The 24,975-nt window shown below is 35.7% G+C and overlaps 1 protein-coding gene across 5 annotated transcripts in view; it reads right to left on the reverse strand.

Annotated features, from left to right (window-relative positions):
• The window catches only part of TBCK (TBC1 domain containing kinase), a 99,770-nt gene that overhangs the window by 42,616 nt on the left and 32,179 nt on the right, over positions 1–24,975 (reverse strand). For 4 of the 5 annotated variants that reach the window (XM_017833542.1, XM_017833541.1, XM_017833545.1 and 1 more), the window contains 14 exons: positions 24,371–24,432; positions 23,502–23,650; positions 22,408–22,546; positions 20,892–20,991; positions 18,956–19,005; positions 18,455–18,584; positions 17,542–17,640; positions 16,197–16,259; positions 15,182–15,308; positions 14,568–14,618; positions 13,772–13,855; positions 9,889–9,974; positions 3,687–3,723; positions 2,207–2,368 (listed from right to left, as the gene is read on the reverse strand). In XM_017833542.1, the coding sequence (XP_017689031.1) occupies positions 2,207–2,368; positions 3,687–3,723; positions 9,889–9,974; positions 13,772–13,855; positions 14,568–14,618; positions 15,182–15,308; positions 16,197–16,259; positions 17,542–17,640; positions 18,455–18,584; positions 18,956–19,005; positions 20,892–20,991; positions 22,408–22,546; positions 23,502–23,650; positions 24,371–24,432 (1,339 nt within the window). The remainder of the gene's footprint in view (positions 1–2,206; positions 2,369–3,686; positions 3,724–9,888; positions 9,975–13,771; positions 13,856–14,567; positions 14,619–15,181; positions 15,309–16,196; positions 16,260–17,541; positions 17,641–18,454; positions 18,585–18,955; positions 19,006–20,891; positions 20,992–22,407; positions 22,547–23,501; positions 23,651–24,370; positions 24,433–24,975) is intronic. The other variant, XM_017833544.1, reaches the window with a different exon arrangement.

A 24,975-nucleotide genomic window follows, 5' to 3' on the forward strand; every position in this document is an offset into this window, starting at 1 on the left:
AATTGATTTTAGATTAAATTATTGCAGATGTTTTGAAGAAAATAATCTCTTCCTGGGGATGACCCAGTTTCAGGTGAAGGTTGCTTGTAAATTACTTTCAGGAAGTTCTCAGCCTCGGCACCCAATTTATTGTAACAAAAATAATAGAAGTTTTGTTTGAAAGCCACAGCTGACAAGAAGCATAATCAGTCAATACTTCTTAATGAGAAAAAGACTCAGGTCAGAAAGAGAAGGCACAAGGCTATGATAATTATATGTTCAAAAAGTTACTGATGGAGCTAAACCAATAACATTTAAGTCACATTAGGATTATCTTCCACCCTCACACTTTTTTCCATTAGTAGTCTTACTAGTATTATTTTATGATATGCTTTAGAGTAACCTTACAATATTCAGTGTGCCACTGCTGACATCCAAAATGTTACAGACATCACCAGTGTTAAAAAAATGCACAGCTTTTTGGAAACTGGTATTTCCTATCAGAGTATCAGCAAAGTTGTCATCAACTATAACCAGCAGAACACATGTACATTACAACACTATAAATTTTAGTGAATTAATTTTATTATATAAACAGATATGCTTATGTGTTCTTACACATGATCTCAGCATAAAGTACTTCAACTGCCAGTAATTCAGCTGGTTCATGATAAATTGGAATCTATAATTTAGCACCCTTCAAGGAAAAAGAGTATGGAAAAATGACCTTAGGTGAGAAAATAGTTAAATATAGATTCATTAATATTTAACTTAAGACATATAGCTAATCTATAATAGCTAATATAGCTAATCTAGTTAAATTTAATACGAGCATTTGAAGTGACTAAGCATATAGCCTGAATATGAAAAATCCACATCATAAGGAATGGCCTAATTAAATAAATGGAAAAATAAAGTAGCAAATGCATAGTACTAAACTAATAAGTAGGAGACAAGTGAAATTTTGAAATCTGAGCCCATGTGGAAGGGTATACAGTGAGAAACAGAATTTGTAACAACAGTATTAGAAGAAATCACAGAGCTTCATTTATGACAACTCATTAAACTTCTGAGAGACCGATTTATGCAATTATGCACTCAACCTCAGCCTGCTTGCTGCCATATTCTAGACCTCTGTAAACTATTCAGTAGTGAAGACTACAACACTTAAGACTTTTTAAGCTTCAATGTTCCTCCAAACTTCATTATCTCCTTCAGCTCTTCTGAAGAACAACTTCTGTTTAAACAAATTATGAATTACTGAATTGCACACATGGTGTTCAAACAGAGCCCAATAAATCTATAAATAGCCCAGGAACTACCCAGAAGTTAAAGTTATCTAAAGAAAAGCCACACAATTAAAACAGTGCCACCTCTTAACCAACATGTCTATTATGTTAGTAAAATCCTGGGTTGGAGACAAGAACATAAGTATGTTCTCAGCGTGGTAGCCTTCCTATTCATGTGTTATTACAAATTAAAAACACATCTTCCAGTTGACATGGCTTACTCAGTTCAAATGCATTCTACTGTCTCACTAGATACTTGCTTTGAAAGAAGATCTAAGCTTCACGGTTAATGGTAATGTTTTTTATAAGATGTAACACTTGTTTGTATGGACAGGTTAACCACCTCCCACTGAACAAGGAGACAGAGCTTCTGCACAATGGTCATGAGCCTCCAGTATGATTTTCGAAGTTCTTCTGAAAGCTTTAAATTTCAAATGGAAACTGATTTAACATAGAGCAATTTCAATGGCTTCTAATACTGCTTTCCCTAATCCTTTTACATTGATTGCTTCCACAGTAAAAGTTTAATTATGTTTGAGAGGAAAACAGGCTAGCACCAACATCAAAGTGGAAAAGCACTGTTCAGAACAGTACTAAACTTATTTCTAAAAAAGATTCTTATCAACTGGATCGTTTCTATATGTGGTATGTCTAAAAATAGTCACTTATGAATTACTTTAAATTGTTCCAAATTTCACAACAAAATACTCCAACCCTCACCTGGAAATAACAACAGGCTTACTGAATTCTTTCTGATGACAGTAAAAAGACTTCAACCAACTACAACAAACTGTAGTTAAGACCCACACACACTCTGGCAGTGAGTTTGCCTAAATCTACCATGATTTCAAAACACATATTTACATGCAGGCACATATTTTATTCAGCAACACAATGGGGAAGGCAGAGAAAGCGGGAAGAAATACTTTTTTCTGTACCTGGCAAATCTGAAAAAAGAAGAATGCACTCATTGAATCCATTAGCCAGAAGACGATCCCTCAGCTGTTGAAGTATGGCAACTCCAATACAGAATGGGAAGGAGGAATTTCCAAGCAGTAATGTATCCCACAAGTGAAAAATTTTGTGCAAAGGAAAGACATCTGTATGATAAATAAGCACAATAAAAAACCCCATAAGCATATACACATGCTCAGAGTGTTAATGAGTTCTTTCTTTTTTATTTGGGAGCAAAGAGGACTCAACCTCTTTAGGATCATATTTGTCTTCATACGCAGTTTGATTATTCTGGAAATCATCACTGTCCTCTTTCATGAATGAATACTTGGAAGTGTGTGGGTTTTCACATCTCAAATTTATGCAAAATTAGGCAATTTTTTTTTCTTTTGGTACAGTGTAATTATGCACTAGGACACCCATATCAGTTTTTCACAGTATGAAGACATTAATGAGTTAATCGATAAGATCAATTACTTACAATTAGACAAAAGAATGAGCAGAATAAAGCAAATACTGGCAGAATAAAGGAAAGACAAGAAGAAAGGCCTAGTAAAAATAGCATATAAAGCTGAAGGTGGCTCTCTTAAAATAAGCTATCCTCCAACTAAATAGTTCTAAGATTTTATTGCAATTGATTGCCAAGGAAATCATCTTGGTTTTCCAAATTTGGTGATTCTCATGAAAGTTATAGAAAAACAGGCATCTGCAGGAACCAGTTCTTGACAGTCAAGATCTTTAGAAATTGCAATCAAGAATCTCACATTAAATTCTTTGATATTTAATCAGAGAAATAATCCATCAACTCTTTAAATTCTGCCACTTTTTAAAAAGTTTGAATTCCAAGTCTGCCAATGTCGACACGACATGAAAAAAATCACAGAGATCTTTGAGGAAAAAAGTTTTTAAATTGCTTTCTAGACTTGTTTTATTAGCTTTGTCTTCTTTAATTAAAAGCTCACCAAATTATAAAGTTCTCTTTGTTCCTAACATATATGCACAAATAACATAGTGCTACTAGAGTAAGTGTGTATAAGTGCAATAAAAAAAAAAGCTTTTTTTGATGATCTTCAAAAACAAAGTTACAGTTTCTTCCATTATTTGGGTGAGGGCAGGGGACGGTGGTGAGGTTTGGTTTGGTTTTTTAACTATTATTACATCTCTTTCCAGTAGATAACAGCTTCCTTTGCATACATCCTAAATACTTCATGTGTAAAATAATCCAGTTCAAATTCAACATAATAACTAAAAAAAAATAGAAATGCTATCTATTGCCAAACCAGGACAGACAGTAAGTGACAGGCAGTGTTGAGTTTCAAACCAGAACACATCCTTGCAAATTACAAGCATACCATTAAATTACATATTATACCAATTAGGAAAGCTTTAGCTGAAAAAGTGAGAAAAAATATACTTAAGAAATAAAAGAACATTTAATCAGAGAATAAGGAAAAGCATACTCACGTGTAAACATTGTAAGAAACCAAGGAATTGCATAAAGCTGCAAAAGGTGGTGATGAAGGGAAGAAAACAAAAAAATACTTTGAGAACTAATGTTGTCTGTCAAATACATTAGAAATTGGCTATTTCATATGAATGTATTTAAAATGGAAAATAAATGCAGTGGTAGATCCACTATCATACTCTTAGCCCCCCTGAGCTTTTTCCATCCCCCATCCCCAGTTCTAATGTCTTTCAAATTACTAGTTTGTAATACTGTATCAAAAACAGTAACAAAACCAACCACCACCCTCACTAGGCTCGTTTGCAAAAAATAACACCCAAAGTCTTAAATAACTAAAAAACCTGCTCCATTAAACTGTCACAATTCTCACTAAGCTAAGCAAAAATTAGCCAAGGATGCCTGAAAAAGGATAAACCAACTTGATTCAATATATCCTTTTGACGATGGAAAAAAATGGCTTTATATAAAGAACTAAAAGTGCAAATTGCAAATTCCAAGGTAAAAAATATCTACATCTGCCTTTTTCTCCTCTGTTGGTATTTATTAAAATGTATACTTCTCAGTGAAGGAACTAAGAACAGTTTTATTCTCAAAAGTAGTATCAGTTAAGCATTTATGTAGTTCTACTGTGACCTTTAAAGGCAGGTGCCATCTGATGATGTCCTGATGTCAGCACTCACATCACTACAAGACTGTCTAAGAACTTGTGCTGCTGCAACAGCTACAGAAAACCTTTAATTTCTGCAAACTTTCATCCTCATGACATCATATAGAGTGTGAAGAGCTAAGCATTTATGATACACTGAGAGTTACTTATTTTTCAATGAAGTATTCAGCATGTTGCAGGCAACAGAATCCATTTTCTTGAAACAAACTGCACAGAAAGTCCCCATAAATTAGGAACGCAAGAGTGAGACGATCATTGTCAAATTTTATTCAGCTGCATAGCTCGTGCTGTTTTATACTTCTGAAGATTTACAGTTAGGCATAAAGCTTAACATATTACTTTTTAGCTCATAAAAAGTGCAAATTAGTCCTCCTATTAAGCTTCTCCTGGAAGTAAACAAATGAGGAGCGGAAAGCATAATTGATATTATGTTAATAAATTACTACTTATTCCATAAACTCTTAACTGTGTTATGGCTCTGACTAAATGATGCACACATTTGCTGAAAATCTTCTTAGTATCTCTCTCTCTAAATTTCCTTCTTATGGCTTCATATCAGCACCTGATAATATTGGAACCATACTGTCCATAAACTAAAAAAGCTGCAATGACCAGACTGTTCACCACTTTTAATATTCAGGAGACTTTTATGAAGCTTGGCCTCCAACCTGCCAATTGATTTTAAGGGTTCAAAATCTAAACCAGAATCAATTTCTATCACCATTTTAATCTTGCAATACATTCATACTATTTCCCCAAGTATATCTATGTCATGCCTTAAATAGATGGCATTCTAGTGAATAATAACATGCCCTGTACCCTGAAATATCCCCTACCGTGGTTGTTATCAGCTAATACCTGTTTACCTGCTTGTTTGTATGCAATATCTTGCTTCCAACGCAGTAGGAAAACAAGCTTAGTAGCCTGAGGCTCCTCTTTGCTTGGAGGTACATATTATGTGGACGTCATTTTGAACTACATTAATTCCTTGGTATTTAAAAGAAATTATTTCCTCCTTTTCAGATATTTGACTAAAATGTTTTACCAAAGCAGATCCGAACTTTGTCCTAATTTCACAAACACCTCTATTGTATACGCACTTACAAAAAAATACACAAGAATATACACAAAATGAGAAACTTTAAAGATTATTAAAAGGTAACCATAAGAAAAGGCACTGCTTTACTCTAAACCACCCTCACCAAAACTATTAGCAGCGACATGAAAAGTAGCTCTAACACCTTCAGTAGAAGGTTATCAGGCGAGCTTGTATCGAAGGGAGTTTCCCCTCTGTTTTTAATAAATGTTTTAAGACAAGGAGGCCTTGGTAAACCTGAAAACGTTATGATTACTCTTAACAAGCAACCACAGGAAAGCCACAACACTGGTGGCATTATCCACTCGGCAAGTCAAGGAGCAGCAGGCGGACCGAGGATGCCGCACCGAGCCGCAGCTCCCCAGCCCCGCGGTCCCCCCCGGCCGCTCCGGGGTACCGCACTGACCGCAGCGTTGGTAAACGCTGCCCTCTAGCGACCGCCCGCCGCAACAGCGCCGTGCCCTGCCCCCGGAATAACCTGCTCCGGGAAAAGAGGTTTCCAACCCTTTACGGCTGAACCTTGAAACATTGCGGGGTTGTGGTTTCTAACGACACTTAACTCTCCGCAGCCGGGAAGTATACCTAATGTATAATCAAAGTAGCATCTGAACCACTGGAACGGCCTGAGAATAAGTCACATTAAGATACTGTAAACTCAGTGCTTCGTTTTCTTTAGAGTTACTTTTAGACAAGCAGTTCCATAAATATCATTTTGCTTTGCTAGTAAAATACAAGATCTTTTGTGCTTTGAAGTAATGATTTGGACATTTCTTATATATGAAGCACACAGCAACCCCTTAAAATCAATTCCCGTTCAAACAATAAATCCACTGGTTTGTTTTTTTTTTTGTTACAATTGAAATCTGTTGACCTCAGACTAGGTTTCATTCTCCATCTTTCCATCATCCCTATCTAAAGCTTCCTTTCCAATGGTGCTCTGCTGTGACAAATTCTGCTCAGTACCTGAGCTTGGAGATGCAGTTTGTGTTGTTTTTCAGCAGGGTGAAGATGTTTACCTGTCTATAGCTAGGTGGCCATATTTTGAGAAAAGTGCATCTTCCATTAAACATTCAAAACTCTTGGAGATATTGGCTCAAATCTTAATGAAAGCCTTTTCCATAAGGATTTTTTTATTGCCTGTTATAACTGTTGGGATTGTTCCATTATTTGACTGATCCTCCAGAAGATGAAAGCTTTACACACTTGTACCTACAGAAGATTGAGAGGGTGATCAAACACCAGAAAAAGCTTCCTGGAAGGTGCTTGATGCCCCAAGGCTGTCAGTGTTTAGGAGGCATTTGGACAATGCCCTTAACAGCACGCTTTAAGTCAGCCCTGAAGTGGTCAGGCAGCTGGACTAGATGACTGTTGTAGGCCCCTTCCAAATGAAATAGCTTATTCTATAAACTCAGGATCTTTCACCTTCACGTTCCATCTTTTAAATACACACATACACATACTTAGGTTCAATCCTATATGGTGCCTAGAAAATTAATCATATATTTACAGGCTAAGAAAGGTGCAAAAGATAATACAAGTCTAGTCAAATTTTTAGTATTAAATTCTACCCATCCATATGCACCTACACAAACAAAATTTAAGGAATTATTGCTTTCTTCACAAGATAAAATGTACCAGCAAGAAACTTCTCCTTCAGATTCATTACCAAGAAATTGTGCAGCAGAACAGAGGTAAAGTACTTCAAGGGCAGGATTTTTATTTTCACTTAGACGAGGCCCCTATTACTGACAGCTCCTGCATATCACCCAAATCAAGCAAAGGTATCTATCCACCTGTGCTAGCAGCTCCAGCACAATGATAAAAGTAACTGCAGCCAGACTTTGACATCTGTTAAGGACTATATGACAACTGTTTCTAGCTTCCAAAATTTGCAGCTGAAAGTGCTTTAGAATAATTTATGGCTATAGTTACACTTTTAGTAACATAGTACACTTCCTTGTTTTTCTTCAGTTCAAAATGGTCTGCTGTTTAGGGTCAGAATTATTCAGCAAATTAAGGAAAATATTATAAAGCATTATATAGGGTGGGAAAGATTATAAACTTTGGGAGAGTAAGCAAAGAAGAAGTGTAAGGTTCACAATATATATCACCCCTGTATTTACATGTAAATCACACAGCCACAGCAATGTACCTAATCCAGGCACCACATCAGCTAATAATATTCAGAACAATTCAAGCTTCAGCAGTATTCAATATTCTGAGAGCTACGTGACCTGAAGCAAATGAGAAGGGTGCCAGGAAACACAATCTTCCCTGCAGTGGAGCCTGCGTTTCAATGATGAAAGATTAATCAGGATTTACTTTGATAGGATTAGTACTCAAGCACGAAACTCTAGTTCAGATCTCATTACTACAGCGCACATACTTCACCTTGATGGATCCTGTGCTGCCTTGTTACGAGTACAAAAAAAAAATCACTAGCTCACTAATCTGAAAGTCAGAACAACTTTTAGCTATTCAAAAAAACCCAAAAATGAGACAGACAATTTAGAAGGACAACTTCTCTTCAGAGGTTAGTGTTAATTTTAGAACAAGGATTTGTCAATGCAAGAGGGTTTTTCCAAAAATATACCTCTGTTTTGCAATTATTTACTACATTACCTAACAATTTCTAGACTGTAATTCTTAGAGACAAGGCTCATGTGTGACTATGAGCTGTCCAATGATTAACAAAATGCAAACTAAAATATGACAAAACGTGATTTTAAACTATTCCATCTGACTTGTACTTTGGAAGTTTTCAGTGGAGAGCACTGAAATATAACTTGAGCTCTCACATAAAGATTAGTAGTCTAAATGAGGATCCGTAAGGTGGTCAAGAAAATTACATCTTTACCACTTCAGTGGGAACTAGTTTCCTGGACAAAATACACAGAGGAATTGCTTTGGTCATCTGTGGCCTTTAACAAATAAGCATCGAGTACATTTATACAGTGATGCTGCAAAACTGATTCTCCCTCAGGAACTTAAATGTTGCTGCCCTTCGCCTACTCAAATATCTAGGCTTTCTACAGATCAATGTTCTCACTTCTCATTACCTTCTTTTCATCTTCCTCCCACCTGCCCTCTTCAGACATGGGTCATCTGCAGTACACGGCCTTGTCAAACTTCTCACTTTATAATGCAATACACTGGCTTTCTCTTCTGCTTATTTTAACACTGCAATATCTTTTACGCTTGTATCAATCAAACAACATTATTACATTAAAACACCTCCACAAATGAGAATATATACTTGCTTTTCCATTACAATCTTTGTTAACAGCGATAATGAATATCTGCCAGTCCCAAAGATCCACAAATTCACTCAGGAACTGTGCACAACAAAGGACTTTCAGAGGCTTGGCCTTGGTAGCCCAACTTAAAATATTTCCTAATAAGCATAAGACTTTTCCGATAAAGTAATCTTTATATTGCACATAGAAACAATGCATATAAATTTCTTATTTAAGAAATTTTTTTCTACAAGAACATCTCCTGATTTCAGTTTCCCTCTTCCCTCCTCTGTCATCACATTCTTATGACTAACTTGTAATTACAAAATTTCTAAATGCCAAATATAGAATGATATAGACCACAAATAACAACATTATCTCTATGGCCTTGTCTAAATGTACATTTCAGAAACATCAGTCATAAACTTCAATAATGCTATAGTAGGCAGACAAACATTTTTATTTTTATCTCGGCTTTTTGGACTACATGCACCTCTCTAAAAAGGAGGAGGAAAGCTTTACTATTTATTTACACTCATAGCTAGAAGTGAGCCTCTAAAGAAGGTCCTGTTTTGCTTTTTCCAGCATAGTCTATCCTCTCTTCTACGTTTTGTCTGTGTTCTCAATTTTCATTTTCCTCCATCTTACAGACTTCTTTCCAAGGAAAGCATAAAACTTGTGTCTAAGTTATACACTTGTCCCATGTTTCTGATAGACTCCAGCAAACGACTGCTAAGAATTTTCCAAGGTCTGATATATCTACAAGATTAACCACACTTGCACATATTTTTGCTATTACTTGTAAAATGATACGTCTATTGTGTTAATCAACAGCACTTAATTAGTTTGCAGTAATTTTGCTGCTAGTAATTTAGGGACACATTAATTTTTGTACATTAATCTACATTTCAAAAATAAATATACACACCTTTTAAGATGAATTTGTAAGTTATAGTAACTGGCTAATAGTACTTTTTTTTTTGTATTTATCATCCCAACAGAACAGGAAGGACTGAAGCATGCAAAATGAGAGTCAAACTTTATCATTTTATCAGCATATTCAGAAAGGTCCATTAATATGGAAGTTTCACTTTTGTTGAAGTGCTACTGAAACAATCTGCAAAGGCATTTCATCCCGGTTGCCCTCATTTCCCATTTTTTAATTCCTCTGAATAATACTTATAGGGACCCTTAGCACTTACATCTGGAATAAAACCAATTTCATTAAGGTGGTTACTCAGCTCTGGATCATGGAATGCAATCATCTGGGAAAACACCGTCAGGTATTCTGAAATGACAAATGCAAGATAGTTGTCAAATCACAAACCATCATATGCTGCTACCTCACAGTAGAGCTGTAGGAAAGGAAAACAACTGATTTCAAACCTACAATAAAACAAGTGAATAACACCACTGTCTTCCTTGTCATCATTATAGTCAATACAGAGGAAGAAACGTTTCATTTCTCTTCCTTAGTACTTCTCAACTTGGACTTTTAACAATGATTTACTTGGTTCATTCTTAGGTTGTGATGCATCTTTGACATGCAAAGTTAAAGACTTTTCAGTGTAAGTATGAGCCACAAAATACCAGTGGAAGCAAATTAAAACAAGACTGTTCCAAGGATTTTTAAGACTTCAACTGTTTTAGTGATACGAAAAGTTTATATTATTTAAACAATATTCTGTGTGGTTTCTTTTCTACAAAGTTAAATTTTGCAATCTGAAAGTTGAGGTTTTAAGGTAACGGGGCTATAAGGTTACCATTTTCATGATCAGTAACACCTTAATTTGTTTGCCTTTTTTTTTTAGAAGCAAGAAGGAGAAATACTTACTGTAAGAGAGAAATTTATTGCATCTTTCAGCCTGGCACATTTGATTGATGGGTACAGTTTCATTAAGTTATCTAAATAACATTTGTTTTTAATTGGAAGAGAAGCAGACAGCAGAACACAGACACTGACAGATTTCTCTTTCTGTTCTGCCCCCTCCCACTTTTGCCCACACTGTCATATGCTTTGTTAGAAGGAAGATGAAGAGGCAATAATATTGCTGTTTTCTAACAGATGGCAATTCCTTTTCCTCCATGCTCCCAAGCCCAGACAGCTAGTCTACAGGAGGAAGACAGAGAATGTGAAACCTGCTTCCAGAACATGCTGACATCTCGAGGCTCCACAGACTACTGTCCCCAAATATAAACCTCCATACACCAAGTCCACACAGCTCCACAAATTAGCTATCCAGAGTTGCCATTGCTTCTTTCAAAGTCTACTGCAAGACTAGATGCCTACTGCTGTCTCACTTGGAGAGAGCAAATAATTCATTACTGCTGTTTGTCTTCAACCCTGAAGTGGCAAAATTGAACTCCAGTTCCACTGCTAAGAAGCACAGAAGTGGCTCTGCTGGGATAATTCCACACACAGACTCCTTTAAGAATAGAAGCGAGTTTAAACATTCAGTTGTTTATAGACTTCTATATTACTTAAATCTTGATTATCTGCACTCAAGTTAACTCCTCTCTGGTTAAGCCAGCAAGTTAAGGACAATCACTCAGTAAAATTCTCTTTGGACTAGAAATTTTAAAAGCTCATTCTGCCCCAGGAGGGCTGAAAAAACAATGCTCTCACTGTAAGAATACTAGGGGAACAAGCCATAATCCCTGCAATCACTGCAAATTATACTTAAAAGGATGCCTAATTCTCCAAGGTAAGTTGCAATAAGAAATTAAGATCTCTTGACCCTACTCCAGAATTTCACAACTTTTTTTTGCTTCAAGCTGCAATGAGAAAGCCACAGCACACTAAACTTCTCAGGAGATTTCTGGAATCTTAGGAGTGCCAGCCTCTCTGCTCTGATACTGCACCTCTGCTGTGCCACAGCTGCCTCAGCTCTCAGCACTCAGCTGGGAAGGTAAGTAGGTAAACAAACGCATGAGGAGTTTGAGTCACCACAGCCAGACTGCTTTGGAGCTGATCCTATGTCTCATGCTTTCTCAGTTTCCAGCCAAAGTTATTCTTATTCACATGCATACAAGTTAGGGAGATAACTGAGCCCATGCCTTAAATTCATACCACACTACATGATAATCGTTTAAAAAAAGTGCATCTTGCATCAGTTTTATTTCGTGAAACAGCCAGCAGTCTCAAGTCAGGTATAACAAACCAATAATCCTCCACATTCAGCCACACGCTGGTGAAGACAATTTCCCAATTAGCTTCCCTGAAATACATTTGTTCTTAAAATAAAGATTTGTGCCCGTTATGGTTCTCTATGGATATACCACAGGTTGATAGATTCCATCTTTATTTGAACAGCCAGTGTCATGAAGTATAGTTACTGTGTAGGATTACATGGGTAATTAAGGGACTAATGAAAAATACAGACATCTTCACAAAAACAGTCAATTGCAGTTGGTTGGAATATGAATTTCTGTTTTACATAATTGGGCATTGCATACCAAAATCTCTTTAACTGCTCTTGCTTCCTATTTCATATAAGGAAATACCCCTGATAAGCTTAGAAAAAACAGCTGTCTTTGCTGTATGTGACAAGTTCAGAGATTAATTTTTTGAACTTTGCAGTTTGAAAGATTCCTTCCATCCACCCCTACACAGAAGACACAAAGAAGGTAAAACTGCAGTGGACAGTTAAATAACACATTCTTAACACTTTCTTCCAACTCAATAAAGCAGGGAAATGACACAGAATTTTTCTTTAAACCTGTATTTAAATATTGGTTTTTGACATACAACCCTAGAAAAGATTAATTAGAATACTGAAAGAATTCTAAAGGGTCTGGTCTCCCTGAGTCCTTGATGATACCAGATGTTGAACAAGAACTCAGGAACGCCTACACTGCTTTGGTTCACATAATCCTACTGACCTAGATTTCTAACTTCAGCTGATACATATTTTTGTAAAGCTCCTTAGGAATAATATCAGGAAACCCTGGAGAGCAAAAGTATTATTTTATGGAAGAGTATACCCCCTTGAGAAAAGCCTTTACCAAGCTATTAATCTTGAAGTCTAAAGCACTTGTCTCCAGAGGAGCATACTTGTTCTTTTCATCTTTAGACCTTTACTGCAAGCAATCTTTCTTTACAGACAAAAGGATGGAAACAAGTTCTCCAGAATAATTTTTCCTATTATTTTATTCAGTTCGTAATACCTCTTACCCATTGTCTTTCCTACATAAACCCTCCTAACCGCTGCAATCTCTCTTTACATTAGCTCTCTCCTGATCATCTAACATGTAAATGCTTTTATGTCTAATTAGTTTTGTTGATCAGTTCTTAATTTCCTTTTTTGAACACAAAAAAATGACAGACACTGATTGAAGTTGATGAGTTTCACAAGAAATATACGAAACGATTTCTTTAAAAGAAATATAAAGACAGCAAGCCATGCTGAAACTCAGTATTCAATAAACACTCATAACTGCTTGCAATTAATAACATTCATTACCACCTGGTTTTTTTTCAACTACTGATGGCTTTTCAAACAGCTTCTTCTGGTTTTTAAAAGCTGCCTGAAAGATAAATTATCTTCCCAACACGGTGTGCCAAAGTGGCTTTCTAGTTCTAGACAATTCCTTTTTTAAGTTTTCATAAAATTGAAAATTAATTTTCAGGTAGAACAGACATTCCTAGCTATTGTTTTAATTTCTCTGAGTTACCTATAAAGTTGTTGAAGACTGAACTGTGGAACATTATTCCTCAGGGTTCTCCAACTCCTGTCCTGTATTGAATGACATTATCTTTCATGCAGTAAGAAATTCTCCTCAAATCCCTATTTCCTTGAATACCATAACTTCCATTTTCTGAGGAACCTCTTGTTTGTACTGCAAGGATGGACTGACTCTTACCTAGGATTTTACATAGAACATATTGCGTGTGTGTGCGCGCGCACATTTGGGTTTTCTCTCCTGCCTGAATCTTTACCCGCTTATTTTGTTCCTAATTTTCTTGCACAGCTATGTCATTGTAATTGCATTCAAAATTTGAAACCCCTTGAAAAAGTGTATTTATATATCCAGAAATTATTCTACTTCTCTTAGAACTACAAAAAAATAAAGGGACTGACTTACCTTGAATAACATGAGAATTATCCTTCAGAAAGAAGTTATACAAATACTTCGGTATAAAAGCAGACATGCAAGCATATGCCAGAGCTGAAAGAATTAAAAAAATGGATGCAATGACAGAGGTAGAAACAAAACTACACCTAAAAAAGTTCATTATTAAGCAGATAATAAGCATAAATACTTAAATCAATCTATACACAAAAATGATTGTATGCACAGTAGGCATAACAGGAGTCATTGTCCTAAGAAACTAGTTTTCCCATACACAGACCTTAGACAAAGAAAGCCAGGTACAAGAGAATAAAAGACTGGACTAGACCTGTTCTGAACAAATCACATTCTAAGAAGACGAAGGCCACATATACAAAGCTGATCTGATAACCTTTAAAGCATTTAAAACTATCATCAGCTTTTCTGAATAAAGCTAGTCTGACAGGTTAACACTTCGGTTAATAATACGTTCACCTTAAAGAAGGCTGAACTACAGCTTCACTGAAATAGACATGTACTAGAGCAGCATTTCTTACTTTTACATACAAGGTTACTTGTGCTTTTGATTATATATCATTATTGTACTTGCAATAAACACGGGAGTTGAACCCCTGCTTGAAGAGCAGTACACCACATGGAGTTTTCAAAACCCAACCATTTCTTTTGACTTATGGCAACTAGAGCATTAAAATTCCTTTTTTAGGTACAGAAACTTTCCATCTATAAGCAAGTGTGCACATCTGTCTGCAACCAGATACAGATGACAGACTGTGCTTCCCCTTCACTCCCAACCGAAAAAGGTACTCACCTTCATTGTTAAAATTCAAGTACAGAAATGGTGCACAAAGAGAGTCAAGACCTAAGAGAGAAGAGCCATGAAGAAACAGCACAAAGAGCTCATTTATCTTTATGCACAAGATAAAATCATTAGTTTATCATGAAAATTTCCATACTCGATACTGGTTATAGTTCTACCAGGGCTTCACATGTAATGCTGAGAACAACTGTGAAATCAATGCATGAAAACAGAGAGGATATCAAATTGTTAAACTACAACGCTGAACAGATATTCTGCCAAAGCTTCCAAGAAAGGCCAATTATCATCCCAAGAACTCACTCAGTAACTTTTGCAACTTTACCTTGGAACTGAACAGTAAGCAACAGACTCTTCGTTTTTAAACAAAGTGTCTGAAACTTAAGAAAAGTAAATATATAACAAAGATTGAGGTGATTTCTCACTACAAATTAAACACAGATTATTAGGAATTAAATTTACAATAACCCATAGATTCATTCTTCAAAGGAAACAGAAAGAAAAGCACTCAAAAGAGCTTCTACTGTGGGGCAGAAGAGGGGAGGTATTTTTAAGTCAGTCAGAGCTTTCCATATCATTCTCTGACCTTGCTAACTAGTCAAACTCACCTTGCCAGTAAACCAAATCAGGATGGGAAACAACCCAGGCCTTCAATACACGTCTAAACTTTGCATGACCTTCTGGTGATGACAGCAATTCATCATACTGATGGCAACGAGGAATATCAACTTCAATCTGCACCACAGCCAACATATAATATAAAGAGAAATTGGGATAAGTGGGGTAGTACTACAGCAATCTTCCAATACTAGAGGTGGAAGTCAGCCAAAGAATGTAGGTCAGACCACCATCATAAACACAATCTGCTTCCTCTATCACTCTCAAAACCAAAACTGACAGGGGACCTAACAGCCCTGTCCAAGTTTAAAAACAGAGATTTTTTTTTCTTTTGCTGCATTCATATTTTTAAAAGAGTGCTAACCCTTGAAAAAGGCAGAAAGCAGATAACAATTACAGTTTTTTACTTCTGGACTCATTTCAGGTGGTAATATCACTTTGCTCTAAAAGGTAATCAAATGAGAGTTCTCAATGTTGTAACCAATGTGATGGAAAATAGTCCTTCACCCAGCTGAAAGAAACAGCTGTTGCTCCTGATGTTTTTTTTTTCTGTCTGGTAAGGGAAACATTTAAGAACATTCTCTTCTTGGAGAACCAAATTGCTTTAAACCCCATTTCTGTGAAGCACAACTCACCTTACAGGATCTCAGGCTACTCAGTACACTACCTGTACACTTGTACAAGGTCCAACAGGCACAACAAGCATTCAATAAAACCAGGAATTTTAACAATATATCACTAGTATTGTTCACTACACTTGGCTGCTGCTACAGAAACAGTGATTATGAAGTGAAAGAGGATTTCACTTTCCACATGTTAACATAAGCTGAGCTAAAGTACTTGTCCGTGTCTGTTTTGCAAGATTCTTGCTACAGCACGAATAAGGTTAGAGGGCAAGGGGAACCCTTTTAGTATTATCAACCACATTTTCTGTAATAGGTAAATGGCTCCAAAGGGTAGAAATGATCTTCGAGTGACAATATTTGGTAATGCCAGAAGTCTTACTTGTCTGTCTGTAGGAATCGGTGTGTCTTTATCAATGGCATCATATTTTGCTTGTATGGCACCCTAAGTGTGGAAGAAGAATATTTGAATTTAGAAATCACTTACTAACAAAAGCTATATGACAGTGTACATGCGGATATGCAAAAGTTGACTGTTTTTGTTATGTACTTTAGTTAGCAACTCTTTTTTCCTGAAAAACTTTCCTGAAGTACAAAAAAAGTCTGACACTAAACTTTAAGAAAACCACCTTCATTACGTTCTAATTCATGACATATAGATTTTTCTGTGACCTCACCAGTACAATCTTCAGTGCTTATCAGTTGTTTATGCAGAAAGCTATGTACTTGATACAGTTTACCATTTTCAAGTTAAGAGATGCACTCGATTTAAATTCAGTGCTTACCTCAGCCACTGGCAAGTGACTTTCAGCATCATCTCTGGAAAGGCGCTGAATCCAGCTGCTTGTTAATTGATACTGACAGTATACACTACTCTAGTAGCTTGTCCTCGCTTAAATCCCAAGACAGGCATGCTAACAAGTCCATTTTAATGTTATGGCATAGGGAAACACTACCCATATTGTACAGATGGCAAGCTGCTGAAGCATGAGAACTGACTCATCTCCCAAGACTCGGGTTACAACCCTGACCAGCAGTTTTGCTTTTTTTTGTTTATATTATATAGCACTCAGAAGGTCATAACCTGAGCTAAATATTCTGAATAACCTGGGATTATCTGCAAGAATCTCCTTGCTACATGCTGCAGATTGCAAGCAAGGTAGATGCAAAAGCTATGTAGTTGAGGAGCTCTGTGAGGAGCCCTCACTTCTAGGATACTCCTTATTAGTCCTTTGTCTGAAAGGGTTACATTTGATTTATTTATTCTCCAGTCTTTCTCAGAAATTCATTGATTGGTAGATGAGAAAAATACATTTGATATGTTTCATCCTGTTTTGTCCAACTATCACTGACTGGAGCAGAAGGATTCTAACTGCATTTGTCAAAAATATTAAAAATAAAACCAAACCCCCTGTTAACTACCAAAAGTATTTAAACAATCTAACAGAATTTGGTTGTAAGGGTATTATTTTTCCATCTCATAATCAAAATTAAAGGCAGTCAATTTTACATACATTCTCTATCTATCAAATAACATTAGAAGCAAGAAGCAAGTTGGTCTGAACATTTTCTTTATTCACACAATTTCATTACTCATTTTGTTTAAAATTCCAGTAACTCTACCTGCCAAATCTGTAAGTTCCAACTTCTCTGTCAATCCCATTCCTATCTCACTCCACTCTCAGTTAGTATTTGAACTTCTGCAAATGTCCTCCCATTACCCTTACCTCAACACCCAACAGGGCAGCCCAGGTTATGCCTCTCAGAAGAGGAGGGATGTCAACCCTAGCTTCTTTCCAAATTTGGTTTTTCTTATATGGGTAGGCCTACAAAGAGAAGAGATTAACAGCAAAAAATGTTACCATGTAACTGAAAAAATTCCAATTCCAATCCTGGGACAGTCTTTCCCCATGAGGACAAATACTGTCAGCCTGAACAGAGAATACAAGTTTTACAAAATAAATTTAATTCCTAACTGGAAGGCCTGGATGAAGGACTTCTGCTTGCTGTTAAAATATCCACTCTTTCTCATAAATGCATTAACATGCTTCGGTATATACTGGATATATCTACTAATCCAAATTTTTATTAGAAGTTTTTTATTTTCATGCTATGCACCCATCTTGGTTTTATTAAACATTTCTAGGTTATATTTGATAATGTGCATCAGCTCTCTCATTCTTAAACAAGAATCCATCTCTTCTAATGTAAATTAGGAACTGCTATTTCTTCCCCCAATATAAACCTCATATTTGTGACATGGCACTGCTATGGCATGTTTTCAAGTACCTTACTGCTTGGAAATGCAGAAGTGTTAACAGGCATATTTATATCTATAATAACTTAGTCTGTTATGAAATAAAAGGATGTAAAATTATTTTCATCAGTAAGTAACCAGTATTAGCAGTAGCTCTGTTTTCATGTGCATACTTTAAAATTTACTTTTATATTCATCACTACTGAAAAAAACCTATTTCTTATATTTTTATCTTCAGTCTTCTTATACTTTTGTAGGGTTTTCTTCCCCTTTCCCAGTGTGGTCTCTTGTATCACTGCTTCCTTTTTCAATTACTTAGTCCTTTAAAAATCTTCCAATTAACAGGCCAAATCCAATTATCCAGCATCAGAAAGATTCCATACCTTCAACAGCCTGTCAAACAGGACAATTCTATTTAGCTGGTACTCTGTGTCCCTCTCCCGGATGATCAGAGGAAGACTGGCAGCTGCAGAGAGCTCATTGCTACTGTTTGAATGAGGTAAAGTTGACTGGCTGGAAAGAAAGAGCTAGGATAGTAGTAGTGAAGAGCATGAAATACAAATCACTGAAAAAAATTTAATATCCTATGATGCATTTCTGAGTCAGAAACAAGCATAAATGGATAATTTTGAATATTCAGCATAAACAGTTGCGTTTATGCTGAGTTGTTCTCTCCAGAACAGAGAAACAGGCTAAGGTCCTCAGTTTGGTATCAGGGCCCTAAGTGCAGTGTTTACCAGCCCTCAACTTTTAGAGCCAAACAAGACATGTTAGTTTTGGTTTTGGGAGACAGTTATGTCTAGCTGTGCAGTGTGCCACTCAAATAAAACTAATAACTCAAAATTCAGTTCCTTATAGATGTACAAATTTACAGATGCACTTACTCGTCTTCAAGCAATGGATAAAATGCTTCTCCACCAACATCTTTCAGTCTCTGAAGTGAAGAAGAAAAATAATTTATTATTAGAATGCTGCTCAGAATTCAAGTGAAAATCTTAGTGGAATACAATAACTATTTATTAGTAATTTATTTGCCAAATTTAGTAGTTTGCCTTGAGACCTAAGCATTAGCTCAGTACTTTGTCAGCAAAGAGGCATACAGACAGCCTTTAACACTAAAAACTTTTACTAACAGAGGTCTTTTGAGTTGATGGAATTTCTCCTGCCTGAAGATAACTCATCTATAAACCTATTTCCACACAAAAAATGGCTTCTAATAATCATGGATTAAGAGATTAATAGTATTACATAGTTCTTTTTCTTTTCCTAATCTTTCTTCATGGACTTCCTATCCAAGTAGCTGCAAAGCAACTGCACAACTTGGTTTTATGTTTCTAATCAGTTCAAGAGTTATGCAAACTTGAATTCCTTTTAGGAAATACAGACACTCTCAGGAAAGGTGATGAACAAACATGCCTGGATTTTTCACTGGAGTTTTCAGACATTTTATGGTGCATCAAGATTAATGTTTAATACCATGCTCCCTGCAGTGCTCTGTTTTGCAGTTCCATCCTTAACTTGAAGGCATACTGCACAGCCTGTTCCTCCTGGGACTGACAGAACAGTTCATTCTCAGTTCATTCAGTACTGCTCCTCTTTTGATTATAGGCATCATGCTCTGCTCTATAAAAGGTGTTTGAAGAACTGTGTAAGTTCAAAAATTTATTTCAACTAATAGTGCAAGGTTCAGGCTTGCATCGTCCTCAGAATGAAATTTCAGTATATACTTATTTTCTGCTGTATTTATAGAAGTAGGCAGCAATATCCAAAATTTCAGATAAAAAAGGTTTAAAAAAAGCCTTAAAAGCTGACCTTTCATAAGAACAACAGTAGGAACTGCAGTGTGCATCAACTTTATAGTAATTATTGCATACTGTTAACCTCCCTCCTGCCATGCAAACCCCATCAACCAAGCAAAGAAAGTATCCCAATTCTTTGGTCTGTCTTCATGCATTTGTGTGTAAAGTTTTACTGAAGAAATATATTTACACAGTATTTGACACACTGCCCCCAAAATTAAGGCGGCGGAGAACAAGACTTCAGGGGTTGCATTCCTTTCTGTATTAAGCCCTGTAATTATACAGAAAGGTGTTTTTTTTTAACTGTGACAGAATTGCATTTGCTATTGCAGCATAAATTCCTAATTCTAGAGCAATAAACATGTGCAAAGACATATGAGCAATTAAAACATTTCAGTGATATATGGAATAAATCTTGTAACTCATCATTACATCAAAGTCATGAGTTATCGTATGCTGATGTTTTCCACTGAAGATGGAAGAAAACTGCATGACAGCACTTCTGCAAAATGCTTTGAAGAGATCCTTTGAACTAGCTGTTTCATAGCTATATATTCCAAAGATTAGTAATTAACTACTGGCAACTTGGTATCCAACTTTAAGTATAAAGCTTTTAAGGAGCTGAAACTGAAGTGAGTTGATCTTTCTTTTGGATAATGTGAGTCATCTACAGACACCAATTAAAGCACACTATCCAGTCACTTTAGCAATTGTGGAGAATATCAGGTACTACAGAACTATCTGCACTACACCAGGACAAAGAAGGTAACAAAAAAAAGAAACACAGGGATATAGGAAAGGGATGGAGGGACAGAAGATAAATCAAACCTAGTAAGTTTTTGCAGACAAAGCAGTTTAATAGCATAAATCATAATCTGACACAGACGCTAAGAAGTGTTCTCTTGGAATTAGTAACATTTCTGTTTGTAGAAACAGCAGCAGGAGCTCCTGTTACATATTCCCTTTAAACAAATGTTTCTGCAGTGAGGTTGTAAGAAAAAGTGCACAATATTACTCTTACATTTTGGAGCTGGCACAGAGACAAAGTCACAGTTGTGTCATCTAGGAGGGAACTTCTATCTCGTCCTTGCCCAAAGCTCTCACCATCTTCTAATAAAAAGCTTCAGAAAAAAGAAAAAAAATTAGGTCATTTTATAACATAGGACTTGAGCTAGGAAAAAAAATTTCTTACATCAAGCAGTTTCCTCTTTAAAACAAAGTATTAGCTCTTAGAGTATAGTGTATTGACTCTGCATAGCATGAACTCTGCTATCAAGGGAATGTACAATCACCTTAAATTATTCAGACACCTTTTGTTGTAAAACATATTTCGGGTTTTCTATAACTTTAGTTTGCACGCAAAGGAAGAGTAATGAGATACGGGATTAATACTCCCTTTTATTCCTTGATGTGTCACTGATCAGAGCTGCTATTTAATGTGAAAACCAAAAATAAAATACTATCATATGAAAGCCATTTTCCATCATGAAAAAAAAACTGAGCATAAGTCTGACCCAGACCTTTTCTGCTGAAGTCCACCTAAGGATACAAATGAACCCAAGACAGAGTATACACAAATTTTCTATTTTATGATTATTTTATTTTTAAAGTAGACCACATGAAACTGATTTTCAGAAATTAAGCTATCATTACTAGTATCACTTAGAAGATGGAGTTAGATTGCATTTTTTGAAATTAACACCTGATCTTCAAGTCTTTCACCTTAATGATGAATAATGTTTGTCCCTCATAATTCAAAAGCACCTGTGTTTACCTGTGGGCAAAGAAATATGCAATTCCTCAAAATCTCACACTAATTTTGACACTAAAATATCACTTAAAACCTAGTTCCACACTTTTTTTCTTTTAAAGATATTGTATTTTGGCTGTACACATACTTCATGTTTAAACTGCAAAATAGTAAATTGATATATATCGGCACATAATTATGTTTATTAAGATCAGATAATAAGATTAAAATATGAATTACTACATAAAATTGCAACATGTGTAGCAGTAAGATAAAAGTAGTAATGACTAAAATGCTTTTACAGACTTTTAAGTCATAAAACTAAGCATTTTTAAAAAAATTGATCAGCTAATCTGCTGAATAACTGGATTGACCATTCAGCACTGCTGCTCTATGAGAGGGAATTCAGAATGTGAGAATTTGCTGCACTACATATTAAATTAACTTACAATTACAAATATGCTGTTGAAGCACAGTGAGACATTATTACTAAAACTTAATGTGATTTGAAAGTGTACAAAACTTAGGGACTTTCAATTCAGTATTCTGCACTTTTCCTGCATCTTTTCAAATTTCAGACAACAACAGGAAGATGAGGTAGCTGACAGATACAAGGCATTCAGATAATGCCTTAAGTTGGGGAAGTGACAATTTCCTGCTGTTCAAGAAAGCCATTTTCAATATTTTGCACACATACAGGTGTTAAAACTAAATATGTTCTCTCAAAATTACTAGCCTTCTCCATCCACCCATCCTCCTTTTCCTTAAAGTGCTTCTCCATCCTTACTTGGGAAGTGTGCAGACAGGTGGCTTTGATCGAATGATTTCCTTGTTGACAAGTTCTTTCTCCAAGTCTCCTCCAGCCAAACACCAGAGATAATAAACCTCTTCAATTGATCTTTCTGCTAAGTAATCATTATCTTCATCTATTGTGAGAAATGACATAAAAATAAATTACAGCTTTTTAGGTAGTCTGTATTTCTTCTTACAACTCTAAACACATATCGTTGAAAAAAAAAATATGCTTGAAAGCTCTTAATGTGAAATTTGAGGAAAAGTGACCTTCTCTTTGCAAGTGCCCTTTAGGAAATTAAGGAAAGAAGTCAAAAAAAGAGCAAATATTTCTACAGTTTGCCTTGAAACACTCAAACAAATACATTGAAGTGTGGACTTTTGCTTTCTGTGTGTTTTTAAACAAAACAAACCACTGTTTTGTATACAACACAGCATTAAGACTTGAAATAAGAAACAAGTGATTCATACTGAATAGTTATAATCTCTCTTCCCTTCACCTACCATACTCACTGTAATAGGTTATAAAATATTTGTCTTCAAAAAACATACAATGAGATTCTCTAAACATCTCCATGTTCATAAGAAAAAGTTAATGAGGACTTGAGAGTGGTAACACTTTGAACATACTGTAGTTCAAAACTTGGAAGTATAATCTTTTAGCTTAGGAAGTGACCTCTTTCACAAGGATTTTGTTTCCCAATATTTCAAAAAATCATCTGATGCTATAATCCAGCAGAATCCAACTATCAATCCACAACGGAATTTAGTGGAAGAGAATTACCTTGTATATGCACATGTCCAAACTCTAAAGGCAAAAGATGATACTGCTATTGCAACCTGGACTTGAATACTAATGTTAAATATTTATTCTCTGAAGTCAGAGCACAAAATTAATATGTCCTCCTTTGACTTGCATACATCCCTCAAAACATGTCTGCCTATACCTCTGTCCATTAAACAACTTATTTCATTAATGTAGTGTTGTAACATTTAATGTTTCTTTGAATAAACTTTTGGAGAGAAAATGCAATAACATTTTATTTTCCTTCCCCCTCCTACAACATTTATCCCACCACCTGCTTTTACCTTTACATAATTGACTTATGTCTTCAGGAAGCGTTAAATTAGCACACCTTGGAGAAGATGAGAACAGACCAGCAGGTTTGTGGAAGGGAGGATATAGAGAGGATACCTCCCTGAACAAACTGTCATTCAGTAATTCCTCTGGAGTTGGCCTTGAATTAAGAAAAGAGAATAAAATACTTACAGCAAAGTGCTTCCAAAAATGTTATATTTCAGTGAGAAGTATCCTCAGTAAAAAATACTAGCAAGTTATTTTAAATTATATTGGATTTCAGAAATCCTAACAGCAGAACTGTCTACTAATGTTTTTCAATTCATGAAGCAAAACAAACCATGCAGTCTGTTTATAGCCCAAATTTAGATCCCACCTTCACTTAATGTGAATATGAACTATTTCATTAATTCCCCTTCAGTTGCTCAAAGCAAGGATGTGAAAAATACAAATGCAAAGCCTTGATTAAAGAACAAAAGCAAACTTCCATTTTCAGAAGAAAGTTGTAGTGGACTGACATAATGAAAAACTTCTTTGAAAGGAGAGATTTGAAGCAGCCCTTATTCTGGCTATAATAGAGCTATGGCAACCACCACCAACTTCCAGACATAGAATCAGTAAAAGCTGTGAACTTAGAACTACAAATACCTGAATATTTTTCCCCCAAAATTCTCATATTCAATCTCAAGGTTTTGCACCTCTGATTTCTGTGTCCCCTCCCTAATTCTTTCCTTTTAAACACTGAAAAGCACCAAAACCGAGCATTTCTTATATGTAGTCCAAACGTCAATATTTAAAAAAAAAAAAAAGATTCAGCAACGTTTCTTCTAATTTCATAGTAACCCACGTGTTGTACTACGCCCTTGGACTGAATACTTGCCTCTTAGAAGGTTGGAACGTAAGGCATTTCTTCAGCAGAGCTATAACATTTTCAGAATGGTCCTGAAATGTAAGAAAAATACGGAGGAGGTCTGTTTATTACTGTCTTAATTCAGCAAGCCACTTGGCTCATGCTTAACTTTTAACATACAGGCTATTCCAACAAGAGCAATAAAATCTCACACATATGAGGTTAGCTGTGTAAGACTTAAACACTGGGGAAGCAATTATTCTCACCTCCCAATCCTACATTTGAGTTGGGGAAAAAAGTATGAGAAATTTGCAATGTATGCAGCTTTTTACTTTTATTTTTAAATTTAGATATTCTATAGCCAGCTTGAAACAATGCAATACTTGGGAAATTTCTTCTGCTAATAGTCAGAACCCTTTCACATAATGTCTGAAAATATGCAGACACTAAAATTTAGTCCTTATTTTTGTGGGTGAGAACACTTACTGAGACTGACAGCAACTTTAGGAAAGAATATTACCAGTACTACCTATTGAAAGGATCTTAGATAATAGTTTAGACTTCAAAATTTTTCATCATATTGCAATACAATAAGTGACCAAATCAGTTAAAAAAATAAACATGTGAAATATTAT

This window comes from Lepidothrix coronata, unplaced genomic scaffold (assembly GCF_001604755.1).
Source record: "Lepidothrix coronata isolate B3197 unplaced genomic scaffold, Lepidothrix_coronata-1.0 Scaffold215, whole genome shotgun sequence".
In the NCBI taxonomy this organism is placed as follows: domain Eukaryota; kingdom Metazoa; phylum Chordata; class Aves; order Passeriformes; family Pipridae; genus Lepidothrix; species Lepidothrix coronata.